The 14,674-nt window shown below is 30.7% G+C and overlaps 1 protein-coding gene across 1 annotated transcript; it reads right to left on the bottom strand.

Moving 5' to 3' along the window:
• Positions 1 to 5,112: 5,112 nt before the first annotated feature.
• On the bottom strand, positions 5,113 to 6,881 carry LOC108478309 (L-lactate dehydrogenase B-like). The gene is made up of 2 exons (XM_017780755.2): positions 6,085 to 6,881; positions 5,113 to 5,737 (listed from the first exon to the last, which is right to left on the bottom strand). The coding sequence occupies exons 1-2, from the start codon at positions 6,691 to 6,693 to the stop codon at positions 5,294 to 5,296; spliced, it is 1,053 nt and encodes a 350-aa protein (XP_017636244.1). The 5' UTR covers positions 6,694 to 6,881; the 3' UTR covers positions 5,113 to 5,293.
• Between the last annotated feature and the right edge of the window lie 7,793 nt (positions 6,882 to 14,674).

The raw sequence follows: 14,674 nt of genomic DNA on the forward strand, positions 1-14,674 counted from the left end.
TGCTCCATCATTTTCATATATTTTATGTATATTTATTCGGTAATAGCTTATATCAAACTTAACATAAATTATATTCCATGTACTTATACTTATTTCGTTTATCTATCTTCATAATTATTTCATACAACTATTTTGTACATATATTTCCATATGACCAGTTCTTGTAAACATTTCACACAACCATTTCATATAACCATTCGTCATCTGATACATATTACCTGAATATCAATTGTTCAACAGATGTCATAGCGTCTCCCATCCATGGTCTTATTTATCTTTGACATGATGCCATAGTGTCTTTCAACTATGGTGTTACTCATTTTCTGTCATGTTGCCATGGTATCTTTTAACCATGGTCTTATTCATTTTATGTCACACTGCCTGTTATCTTTCAACCATGATCTTATTCATTCCCTGTCATGTTGCCATGTTATCTTTCAACCATGGTCTTATTCTTTTCACGTCATATTGCCATGGTATCTTTCAATCATGGTCTTATTCATTTTATGTCACGCTGCCATGGTATCTTTCAACCATAGTCTTACACATTTCATTTCGAGAGCACACTCATGAACCTCATCCTTACAATGGATTACCGGTCCAAGCTAAATCAGTAATATAAACTCATAGAGTATTGTCGAATTACCGGTCCAGGCTAAATCCACAGCGACAATTACTCTAATGAGCTTGGATCTAAATTACAGTCGAGTTAAATTCAGACCTAATTTGGATTACCCGTCTGGCTAAATCCATTTTACACGTATTATTCGGAGGGCTATATCAGATAGGATCACCCGTCCGGGCTAAATCCTTTTACATCAATTCTTTTCCAATGATCCATCAATTCCATTCCATTCAACCGGGATTTATTTTCAATTTATATCGAATATTATCAATATTTCATCAATTATCATGAATGAACATTCAAATCATATTTTCATCACATAACCACATATTTCAAGTATTTAAAAATACAATTCAAGTTACACAAACTTACCTCATTGTTTGTTTGTGTTTATAATTTCATTAATCCGATATCTTTTCTTTTCCACGATCAAGTCTCGTATTTGAGTCGTCCGGATCTTTATAAATAAATTTGATCATTATTTTCATTCATTTCATAGTCTAACGCATTTAATTAATGCTCTAGGCAAAATTACCATTTTGCCTCTAAACTTTTAATTAATAACGATTCCATCCTTAGGGTCAGGAAAATAAAATTCTTGCAATTTAATCCTTATTTTCAGCTATTATTCTCATACATATTGATAACAGTCCATGAATTCTATAAAATATCATAATTTTCCATAATTTCAACAGTTTTCAATTTAATCCCTAAAACATGTTTTCCCCCGATCTTGAACTAAATTAATAATTTCATTCAATTTTGTAATTTAAATAATAAAATAGTCCGTTTCATGCAATTTGATATTTTTTGAAATTTTTACAAAATTACCCATAAAGTTTTACTTTTATTCAATTTAGTCCCTGAGCCTAAAATATGCAAATTAGCCATGCTAGATGAATATTCATACATATTTTTCCTCCTCCTTCTCTCCATTCCACATCCTTAATTTATATAACATGCTACAAGTAACATTATCAATAATTTCACTATTTACTTTTGTGTATATTCAAAACTGTCCATTTGCATCATAGTCACTAAATTATTTATATCTTGAGCTATAGAACTTGAAATTAAGATCGGCTAATTTTATATGAAACTAGACTCACATATATTCTTGCCATAAAATTTGCATAATTTTTTATTAATCCAATAAGTACAGTTTATTCTTTAAAGTCAGCCCTGTTCTGCTGTCTGACAGTTTTGACACTTCTTCACTAAAAATTAATTATCTCCTCGTACAGGATTCAAATGATGTTCTCGTTTATTTATATTGAAAATAGACTCATTCATAATTATAATAATATAAATTAAATTGCATAATTATTTTTATCAAATTTTTTATGATTTTATAAAGTCAGAACAGGGGAACCCGAATTCACTCTGACCTTGTCTCACAAAATTTATTATTCCTCATAATTCACAATTCCATTTCTTACACCGTTTCTTTTATAAGAAACTAGACTCAATAAGATTTAATTTCATGTTTTGTTCATCCTCAAATTTGATTTCAAAAATTTATGGTGATTTTTCAAAATTAGCCTACTGTTGCTGTCTAAAACTGTTTTAGTGCAAAATATTAATTACCATGTTTATAACACCCTTATTTTCTTTCTCTACACTATTTTTCATCACTTTCTCTTATTTTCTCTTCACTAACATATCAAGAACATAGGATCATATGTAAGGAAACTCTACATTAACATCAATCCCATGCTTTTTCAATAATATCAAACTTAAAAATATATTGAAATCATGATGTTCTTACCTTGTTCTATTGATTTCAATCTTCATCTTGATTTTCTCTCTCCTTCAGCTTCCATTTCTTGAATCCAACTTGATATTTTAACTTCCCATAGCTTCCTTAACATTTTTTTCTCTTGGTAGCTATGGAAATTCTTTTGATTTTTGGGTGAAAATGGTAAATTTTTGGTAAAATGACCAAATTGTAAAGAAAAGAAAGTTTCTTTCTTCCTTTTCTCTTCATACGTTGGGTGCATGGGAAAAAGATGATGATTCTTTATCTTTCTTTCCTTATATATACTAAATAAAATAATAATAAAATAATAATAAAATATCATTTAAAAATTAAATTAAAATATAATAAACTATTATTTATTTATTTATTTAATCTAAAATATCTCCAACATCATTATTGCTTTCTAGATTTCTCTCTCTTTCAGTTGACCATTTTGCCCTTTATTATCTTTTAAAATTCCATCCTTGAGTCATCATTTAATTTGGTAAAATTACAATTTAGTCCCTCATAGTTCTTCACCTATTCAATTTGGTCCTAATTCATCCATTTCCTTAGTTTCTAGATCATTCCACTCTTAAAATATTTACACTATTGGTCCTTCAACTTTTTCATATTTACACTTTAACCCCTCAAATTTTAGAGTATTTACTCTTGTGCAACAAAATTTTTCTCACTTTTACAATTTAGTCCTTTCTTGAATTAATATATCATAATATACTTCTCAATTTTGACATAACTCAAAATTTCCCTTTTTGTCACTTTATTTTCTTATTTTACTATATCAAGGATAATATCTTACTATAAATTTTCGGGGTATTATACCCTGCCTATTCCATCCTAAATGATGTTAACTGCTTCAAGACTGTCTGTCTGAATTAAAACTCTCTTAATCCCCTGATCTAACACAAGTTTCAACCCATTGAAAATATCCCAGAATTTATTTTATCATATAAAAATTAATATCAATTTCATCAGTATTGTTAATTATATTTCGCACAGTCATTCAAAAAATTTATATTTCTTATGGAGTATAAAGGAATTTAAGAGACGTTATAATATTTTAATTAAATGGAGTGTTGTAGAGATGGAAACAGAAATCATATCAGACTGTAAAAATAAATATAATTTGATTTCTTTATAATAAGCTGTTAATGCAATTTGATGTAATTTTGTAGCTAATCATTGCTTCTTCAAGTAATACAATCGAACAATTATTTAAAAAAAAACTTTTACAAATATCATCAATAAAAGAAAAGATATTATTTTCAAAAAAAAAGATATTAGTGATAGTGGAAGTAAAAACTCAACAAACATATCAATAAAGAGAGTTAAAATTTATTATATCATTAATAGCGAATATTGTAGTCTCATTTAGGGTTTAGTTTATTTGAAAAGGGATACCTGTAGAGCTGAGCAAGAAATAAAAAATTAACTAAATCGAGATATTTAGATAGTTTACAAAACATAAATAATTTGGTTTTTAATATGTTTATTTCTTGTTTTGTCCGAACGAGAACGATTTTTTTGTTTGGGCCACGAGGAGCATTCGGTCTCTTTGATGTTAGTTATTTATGGCCTATAAAATTGTGACTTATTTAAAGTAACAATGATTTGGTTGACTAGGACTCTCGAGTGTTTCAATCAATTCTTGTAATGACCATGAATTTATTGGATAATGATTGAGTTATTATTCTAATCTTTTAGAGTATTTTTGGAGAACTTGTGATGGTGTCACTTAAGTGTTTTTTTAGTGTCTTTGTCAACAACTTTGCTATGTTGTTGTGGCTATTTTGTGACTTTTTTAGATATTATTTGGAGAGATTTATTAATTGTATTGTGGGGTATTTGGGGTGAGTGATTTGTGACAATTGGAGTCGGTGTTGGTGTTGCAATTACTTTTTGTGTAATGATAGATTGGCCTCAAGCCAATAGGTGATCCTGACGATTCTTGAATAAAATTATTCACGACACAAGGCTCCACAAATGTAGGATCATTGATCTGAACTATAATAACAAATATTGTGTGTTAATTCTCTCATTACTTTTCTCTTCACGTTACTTTGTGTTTAATCTTTCTATTCCTTTCAGTAGGAATAACAAAATTGTTTTTCAAGTGCAAACCAGTAACTTCTTCACTAGTTAAAAAATCAAGAATACCCAAATTGAGTTAAAATCTATTTTTTATTTAATTCATAATAAATTTAAAATTTAGATGTAAGAATATTTTATATTTAAAACAATAAAAGTAATTTAAATATATTATATAATAAATATTTTCAAAAAAAATCTTATAATAGTTATTGATTATTTCTTATTTAGTAGAAAATGTATTATTTTTAAATATTTAAGAACTGTTTTTTGAATATTAATGTCATTATAAGTTCTTATCATATCTATTCTGTTTTATATAATGCTTAGGATTACTCACAGCTCTCTAATCCTTAGATAGGAGAGTAATGTGTTTTTGTCGTGCTTTTTTATTTGATCTTTAGTGCAATGGAAGTTTTCATCTACATAGTAAGATTAAAGAGAGACATTATATACCAATTTTAATTTTGAGAAATCCCTCTACAATAACATCAAGGTTAATTAATAATACATTAAAATAACCTTAACTCTGCAACATTTACAACAACATCAACATTAGCTAAGCTAATAACACATCTTTAATTTGTTAAAGATTCCTCGGTCTCATGATGAAATTAGCAAGTGATTTGGGATGGAGAAGTAATTAAAGATTTTATATTATTCCGAAAAATGGAAGGCAAAGATATTGATAAGGCAATACAAAGAGAAAACGAGGCCTTACCAATAATATAACAAAAAAACCCAAATTATATTAAACCGAAGAATAGACCAGAGATCACTTATGGCAGTGTTAATTAAACTTAAAAAGGCCTTTTTGTTGCTTACATTCCCAACTGGCTCTGAACTTCAAGAATAGTTTTAGCTGATTCCCTAAGCCTCTCCATCTCTTCATCCGTCAAATGAATATTGGTGACACCCAATACTCCTCCCCTGCCCAGCTGTGTGGGCAAGCTCAAGAAAACGTCACCACCATCGATTCCGTAAAAACCCTTTGCAAGGACCGAAACTGGGTGGATTTTCCTCTGGTCTCTAAGCAGGCTCCTAGCCAAGTTAGCGACCGAGTAGCCAATTGCCCATGACGTATACCCTTTCAGGCTAATCACCTCATATGCACTCTCAACAACTGCCTTGTGGATGTTCTCAAGCGTCTCTTTTTCGTAGGCAATTTGTTGTTTCTCTAGGAAGCTCAACACCGGCACTCCACCAATACTAATGCTAGACCACAGTGCAACCGAGCTGTCACCATGCTCACCAACTATGTAGGCCTGCAATTATTTTATAATGCTCACTAACTATTACATTAAATTTTAACTTTTAAAGTTTCTATTGAAAACGCAATAAAAAAGGTTCAACAACATATGAATGTCACGATCACGATAGCCTTCGAATGCCTTGAAAATTTTATGATATTTGAGAATTGAGAGTAATGCTGCTTAAGAAATAATAAAGTAAACTAAAGTTAGTGGCGTTATAGTGATTAATCTTTTAAAAAAAAAAAATCACCCCACTAACAGAACAGATATTATGTCTTTGGTATATTCCAAATGCCTTACTTTATAGTAGCCAGGAAAAAGACTTAATATTCTCCAAAAAAAAATAATATCAAACTGACCTGCACATCCTGAGCATTGACGTCCAAGTGATCAGCGATCAAGAACCGAAATCGGGACGAGTCCAAGTTCGTACCCGAACCGATGACCCGATTCGATGGGAATCCAGACATCTTCCAGGACACGTAAGTTAGCACATCCACGGGATTCGAAACAATCAAGAGAATCGAATCTGGTGAGTACTTTGCTAATGGAGGTATAATGTGCGAAAACAAAGCAACGTTCCTCTGCAGCAGGTTCAGCCTAGACTCGCCAGGGTTCTGACGGGCTCCTGCAGTGACGATACAAAGATCCGATCCAACGGTGACGGCATAATCAACGGAAGCAACAATCTTGGTACGTGGGAGGAAGGCAGCGGCGTGTTGGAGATCTAGCATTTCGCCACGAAGCTTGTCAGCCTTGGCGTCGATGAGGGCGAGTTCGTCTGCTAAGTCCTGAGTGAGGATGGTTTGGGCGATTGCCATGCCGACATTCCCAACTCCAATGACGGAGACCTTGGTATGGCGCTTGGTGGAGGAAGGTGAGGCGGTATTTTGTATGGGCTTGAAGAAAGCCTGAGACAAGTCTAGACCGCCTGGACCCAAAGAAGAAGCTGAAGCACTGTGATGCATTGTAAATAATTGAAGATGCAATAAGTAAATTTGTTTATGGACTCCTTTCAGCCTTGCCAGTCAAGGATTTATAGATGGAAAAAGAAAAAGGGGTTAAGTGGAGAAGAAGAATGTGAACAGCCTTATTTTCTGTCAATGACTTTCCCTTCTTTCTTTCTTGCGCATTTTTATTCCATTTAATTCAACCTTCAATTCTCTTTAACCTAGTGTCGACGCGCTATTCCTTATCGAAGGTTCCATGCAACGCAAACCATAATTCACAATCCTCCTCCACGTTTATATTTTGACTGTTGACTAGAAGTTTTTTCAGTTTTTAATTATTTGTTAATTGCTACACCTAAAATTCTGAATTTCTTTTTTCAACCATTGTATTTTGACCGTTGCGTTCTTACTGTTCGATAAATGGTATTTTTATAAAATATATTTGGTATACTACTTAAAATTAAGTACAAAATGTAATTAAATATAAGTGGATAATCCATTTCAGTGAAATTAAACACACATTTTCTGCATTAACAATAATACTTATGTCAATTAAGTTAAGACTAAATCAATTATTAAATAATAATTTTAAAAATAAAATATTTAGCGAATAATGTTAAAAGAATAAAAATTAAAAAATATTTTAAAAGAATAAAAATTAAAAAATATTTTTAACTTTTTTTCGATTTAGTTTTTCAATAAGTTATCAAATAAGTGCTTATTTTTAAAGTACTCTTATTTCTTATAATAAATTTTATTCATATTTATAATTTCACACTATTTCGATACATGTGTTAAATAATTTTATTCTCTAATATTATTAGATAGTATAAATGTTATTTTATTATCCCCAAATTTATGAAGTCTTTAAAATTTGTCAACTAAAACACGAGGTTTAATTGCGAGTGAATTTGATATTCTCTAAATTACAGGGAGTCAGGGACTGATGGCGCAGGCAAAGATGGATGGGTATGCCTCCTACGATGATGATCGTGATGGAACCAACACATGGCGTCTTGAATGTTGTTATAGTCGGTGCATGTCGCGTCACGTGGTGCGGGCTCCTGCTACCGTACTAAATTTCATTCCCTCCAAATCCGTGGGCAGTGAGAATGAACGAATCTGCTTTTGATATTTTATTATATTTTGCTGAAACGAATCCCCGTGTAAACGCATGAAAATAACGCTAATATCAACTTTTTACATTTAAATTTAAATTTTGATTTGAAAATAATTACGATCTATATTCGATCGAGTTAAATTAAATCGAGTTAAATTTATTTTTGAATTAATTAAGTTGACAAATTTTATTTTAGCAATTAAACTCAATTTAAATTTTTTTCCAAATTGAATCAAATTGAGTCAAATCAAGTCGAGTTAACGAATCCTATTATTTATATTCAATATTGCATTTATATGAACTGATTATTTAACTAGTAGATGAAATACAAGATTATTTAACTACATAAATAATATAATGGTTTTATCTTTTGACTTAATGGGTAAACATTTATCAAAACGACGTAATTTTGTCTTTTCTTATTTAGATTTTTGGATAACTCGAATTGTGTAATTCATATTCGAGTTAAACCAAAAAACTTTATTTTTTATTTGAATTGATTCAAATAATTCGATTAACTCGAATAACTTAAACTATTTAATTTAAATTTTAAATTTTTTATCAAATTTTTTAAATCGAATCGAATTTTGCTTACCATTAGTCAATATTATAGTAAGTCAATCTGAATTACTTATTCAGAAAAGCAGTTTAGTGAGTCTTTAACAAGGACAAAATGTGTGCTAATGTCGTAATTTTTAGGTACTAATTACCACAATATTTCATTTCCTATTCTTACGGCTATTTATAACATTGGAAGAAAGTTCAAACCACCTTGTTTGGCAACCTAATTTGAGTTCTAGATAACTAATTACGTACCACGAAATTGCATTTAAGACATTGAAGTTTTCAAATATTATTTAGTTTTGATAAAAATTAAATATTTGTGGGAAATAGAAATTTCCCAGGATATTCGTAATAGAGGACTTTCAACTGCTCCCCATTTCTACAACATCATCATATTTTCTTGTTGGACAAGCCTAACTTTTGCCAACCAACTGGTCTTGCTCATTGCTCAAGAAAAAGAAGGAAAAATCTTAGAACATGAAAAAACTAGGGGCTCTTCTCATTTTCAACTATCCCGAGATGCAATCGTCTGCCTTCCTTTTCTTCTGTTTCATTTTAATAAAAGGGATGAGCAAAAAGTTTATGATGATTACTTCTAGTATTTAATCTCTATATTCAGCCTAAATTAATATTGTCAATTTAAGTTTTTTTATTTTTTGAATTTTGAGATTTTGGTTTTTATTTAAATTAGGGTAATCTATAAAAATAGTCACTTTTATTTGTCTCAGGTTACATTTTAGTTACTTATGTTTAAAATGTTACGTTTTAGTCACTTATGTTATTATTTTGTTACGAAATGATCACTCTACTGTTAAGTTCCGTTATCTCTCTAATGGTAATCGTAGGTGGCAGTCCAACTAGATTTTAGGTGCCAACTTAAATTTCTAAATGGAATGAAAATAAATTTTTAATTAAAAAATTTAATTAATTAAAATTTTCAAACGTAAACCTTAACTAAAAAACTGTTCATCTCCTCTTTTTAATTTTTCTTCTGTCTCTTATTTATTTCAATGGTTTTTTTTTCATTTGACTGGAAAAATTATGATTAAGATCAAAATAGTTGAAATCAACAATAAGAAAGAATAATCTGGAATAGCCACAAAAAGATTGTGAACATACAAGTTGATTCAGATCAGTAAAAATTTGATTGAGAAACCAATTATTCAAGAACTGTGAAAGAACTAGAAAATACAATAATTAGGAACAAGAATAGTGAAAGTAACAGCCCTTTTTTGAAAATTTTAAAATTAGCTTGAATGAAACATGTTTCTGGTTGCATTTTATGCGATGTCTACTGACGCAAAATAAAATACATGTTTACAAACAATTTCAAAAAGTAGAAGAAAATATCAAGAATTTTAATTTAGGGTTTTCATTAAACAATAAAAAATCTAATCTTTTATTTTTCAGTACCGAATAAAAGAGATAGAGGAATACAAAGAAGACATATCTGAACCTTCTATTGAATCCATCTTTATGAAGCAGTCAATTTGATTTCAACTATTTTGATTTTAATAATAGTTTTTCCAATCAAATGAGAAAAAGAAAAACCCATTGAAAAAAAAAAGAGATGGAAGAAAAATTAAAAAGAGGATATGAACAGTTTTTTTAATTAAGGTTTAGGTTTAAAAATTTTAATTAATTAAAATTTTTAATTAAAAATCTATTTTTATCCCATTTAGAAATTCAAGCTGGCACTTAAAATCTAGTTGGACTGCCACGTAGGATTACCGTTAGAGAGATAACGGAACTTAACGGTAGAGTGATCACTTCGTAACAAAATAATTACATAAGTGACTAAAACGTAACATTTCAAACATAAGTGACTAAAATGTAACCTAAGGCGAACAAAAGTGACTATTTTTGTAGATTACCCTTTAAATTGTAGTAATTAAATTCTTATACTAATAATGTATTATATGTAAAGTTATAGATTTATTTTATATTTTCCAATCGAATCATTCTAATCCCTATACTTTTTAATTTCAACATTTAATATATTCAAATAGTAAATTAACATAACAATATACACACGATAATATATTTGTCACATCGAATTTTAGAGATAACAAAATTTAATAACAATAGTTTGGTCATAATAGACAACAAAACTTATTTTCAACCCTTTTCAAGGATTGGCTCATGCAAACCTTTAGGGAGACTGTGGTGTTACATTTTCAAGTGCTATGGGGTATGTTATTTACTGCTATATTATGGGGCTTGTAGAAAGGAAGAAATGACAATTTCTAATGGCAGATTGTCACTCGCGGTCAATATATTAGAGTATGATATCTCTTTTGCTAAGGATATTCGTAAGGCAATGTTCTCAAATGTTTCTCGCATTTTACAAGGATCACGTTGGGTTTAGTGGAAAAAGCTACCTGCCAAGGTTTGTATTTTAAACACGGATGAGGTTGTTAAAGCTCGATCCAAATTGGCTTCGGTGGGGGATAGTACGTAAACAAATAGGCAGCTGGATTAAGGGCTTTATGCTAAAAATTGGGACATCAAACAACGAACAAGTTGAGCTCTGGGGCGTTCATTAAGGACTGCGCCTCGCGAAAAATTTGGGCATCTCAAAACTAATAGTTGAACTGGATGCTTCACTTGTGGTACGTTTCTTGACTAGGCCATTTGATGACGATCACTGTATGACACCTTGATTACAAATTGTGTAAAGTTCATAAAGGAGGGGTGGATTCTCGAAGTGAGACATGTACTAAGGGAAGGAAACATGTGCGTCGACCACTTAGCCAATTTAGCACAGGACATAGCAGTTGGGGTGGTTCTTCTAGGCTCTCCACCAGCAAGTATTTACCTTTTTATACTAGCTGATGCTTGTGGAAGAGGAACAGTCGGAACTTAGTTTGTCTTCTATTTCACTTTGTACAAGAAAAATAAAAAACAAAACAGTTTCACTTATTACTAAAATTTAAAATTTTAAAAAGTATAAATACTAAAACCGACCAAATTAACTTATGCATAATACATGGATTATGTAATAGCCTGTCTAGCGTAGACTGTATCGAAATGTTGTTTGGTGAATTACCCGTTAAATGTTTAGGTGGCGTATTGCGTGGATTTGACAATATGCTCAATTGCGGAATACCTCATTGGAATTCGCCATTTTAGAAAACTCTAGGTTTTGGTGGACTCTTTTGTGAGATCATCCTCCAACCCCGATATTTTGGGCAAACTTGTTAGTTCGCAGACCGATAGACTTGTTTTCCGTATTTTAGCGTGAAAACGATGGCTTGGTGAGTATCGCAAACATTTAGTTGAGACCTAGTTAGAATTGAACTAGAGTACTGTATATGACAATTTGATGTGTTTAGGTAGCTGAATGACTTGTTTAGTGAACAAGCAACATTTCACAACTTATAAGGTTATTTAGTGGTAGTTATTGTGTTTGATAGAAAAGATTGTCTATAAAAGTAATGTATAGCTATGATAATGGGTAGGAAAATTAGTTTCTTTTTCATTTCTTGCTAGCATGTTTGTGAGCAAACTCTTAAGTTCACTATTTTTCATTAAAGAAAATAATGAAGATTTCTGGTAGCTAGCCAATTTCCCATTGTTAAGTACCAACTTGCTGGTAATTTCTGGAAAACCTTTAGGTTGTTATCGAAGGGGAATTTACGTTTTGCATTAGTGTATGTATAGATTTTTAGAACTGGTTTGAGAGGAAGGAGACTGTAATAACCTAAATTTTCAGTGGTGTCGGAACAGTGATTCGAGATCACTAAATCCGACAAATGAGTAGAAAATATTAATAATTTAGTGAATATAAGTTAAGTGTGAAGTTAGGAAAATTTTTGAAATAGCGAATAGTGTACTAGAAATAAAAATTTTAAAAATTAGAATCGAAAATGAGATATCGAGAGTTTGAAAATTTTAAAACGAGCCATAAATATTTTTATAAATATTTATGGAGTGTTAATAAGTTAGTATTAAAGTTTCGTTAAGAAATTTTAAAGTTTCGATAGTTAATTGAATAAAAAAGATTAAATTGTAACAAATGTAAAATTATGGGAAATGATTAAATAGCTTAAATGATAAAAGAAAGAGGGCTTAAAAAGACCCAAGGTCTATTTGGGCTAGACAGCAAGAGGCATGAAATCAGCAGGAAAATTGATGAATTAAGGGCAAAATTGGAATATTGCAAAATTTACTTAATAAACCTAGGACTAAAGTGGAATTATCTAGATTTCTCATTATTTTTCTGCATTCTCATAAGCAAAAACACCATAGAAGGGTTTTCTTAAGCTGGTTTTTCATATTTTTACTGCAAATCGAAAACCCGAAGCAAGTTGAGGAAAAGAAAAAGTAGCTGATTAGTCCCTGAACTTTCACAAATTTTGCAAATCGACCTAGGTAAGTTCATATGGTTGAAGTTTAATGATTATATGTTAATTTTATGAATTATATAATGTAATATGTATGATGAAATATATTTATTGATAAATAGAGAATAAAATAACAACCCGAAAATCAAATAAATGATTAAATTGAACGGAATGTCGGATTTGAGTACTTCTGATCAGTGACAAGTGATAAGTAGTAGCCTCAGCTACACTTATGTGATCAGTGATAAGTGACAAGTGACAAGTGATAAGTGGTAGCTTTAGCTACACTTATCTGATCAGTGACAAGTGATAAGTGATAAGTGGTAGCTTTAGCTACATTTATCTGATCAGTGACAAGTGATAAATGTGATCAGTGTAAGACCGTGGCAGTACTATGATTTCAAAAGGTGATAAGTGATCATACGCAAGACCATAGTTATACTATGGCAAAGTGAAAGTGAAGTACTCAATTTTCTGTAACCATTCCCTAATTTGGTTAAAGAATGATATGTGACAAATGGGCCCAAAAGAATTAAAGGAAATGGATAAGAGGTAGTAAGTTTATACAAGGGAACTCACCAATGGCTATGGTTGACAGGTGAACTTAATAATTGTGTATATTGTATAAGTGTATAAATATTTGGTATGTAACACTCCTTACCCGAGACTGTTGCCAGAATCGAGCACGAGGCATTACTAAACTTATTCTATCCCTTAAATAGGTTTAAATTGTTTATTTAAGCATTTCGGAATGTGCTGCCATTCTGCATCATAGTCGCCTAAAAATTCATATCTTGAGTTCCGAAACTCGAAATTAAGATCCGTAAATTTTTCCTGAAACTAGACTCATATATCTATCTACTAATTTTTTCATAGATTTTGACTTGGCCAATTAGTACAGTTTATTAGTTAAAGTTTCCCCTGTTTCAAAACTCAACTGCACTAACCTCTTGTTACTACGAACCATGTTTCTTCCTGTACAAAATTCATATCACTAAGCCGTTTGTTTCTCTTAAAACTAGACTCAACAAGGATTATAACCATATAAATTATACCTTCTAATTAGTTTTTTACAATTTATGGTGAATTTCCAAAGTTGAAATAGGGGTTCCAGAAATTGCTCTGACCCTGTTTTACTAAAACTCAGATATATCATGAAATATAATACCTTTACCTATTTTTCTTATTCCATAAGAAAATAGGCATAATAAGATTTAATTTCATATATTATTCATCTTCAAACTATGTTTATACAATTTTAGTGATTTTTCAAAGTTACGTCATTGCTGTTACTTGAATCTGTTTTTAGGTTACTTTCACATTTTCATAATTTTCATGTGATAATCACCATTCAATCATACATATTAATAAACATGCATATCATCGGTCATTTTATTAGCTAATCACTAGCAAGTATTTACACATCATTCATTGTTCATATTATACCAAAAGTGGCTAAGTTTCTATACATGCCATACACAAAACAAAACGTCTAATTATACCGAGTTATTTCTTTGATAGTGTGATCGGCCTCCGACGTTTCCTTCGATCCCCGAGTGGCTAGATAAGTACTATAAGAAGAAGAAAATAAAGAGATTAAGCACTAGGCTTAGTAAGCTTACAAGCAAATAAATCACAACATTCAACATAATGGATAATTATGCATAATATCATCTAACATCATAAATTTCTTTACTTCTCAATTTCTATCTTCTTCTTTATTCCCTTACCTTCTTTCTTACCTGACCTTTCCTTTTTCATAAGTATAATCTACTTTTCCTTTGCTGTTAATTCACTGTAATTTAACTCGTATCCTGACCCGTTGAACCACTCGGAATACTAAGGATACTAGGGTCGTTCCTGTCTATCAATATCCTGCCAATGCCATGTCTTTGACATGGACTTACATGAATTATTCCTGTCTCCAATGCCATATATAATATGGACTTACATGGCTCAATCCTGTCTC

The sequence above is a fragment of the Gossypium arboreum genome, chromosome 12 (assembly GCF_025698485.1).
Source record: "Gossypium arboreum isolate Shixiya-1 chromosome 12, ASM2569848v2, whole genome shotgun sequence".
Lineage (NCBI taxonomy): Eukaryota > Viridiplantae > Streptophyta > Magnoliopsida > Malvales > Malvaceae > Gossypium > Gossypium arboreum.

Excerpts from the sequence above, each read along its gene's own strand:
- LOC108478309 (XM_017780755.2), bottom strand. The coding sequence starts at position 6,693 with ATGCATCACAGTGCTTCAGCTTCTTCTTTGGGTCCAGGCGGTCTAGAC. Across the intron at positions 5,738-6,084 it reads TCAATGCTCAGGATGTGCAG|GCCTACATAGTTGGTGAGCA; the intron begins GTCAGTTTGATA and ends AAATAATTGCAG.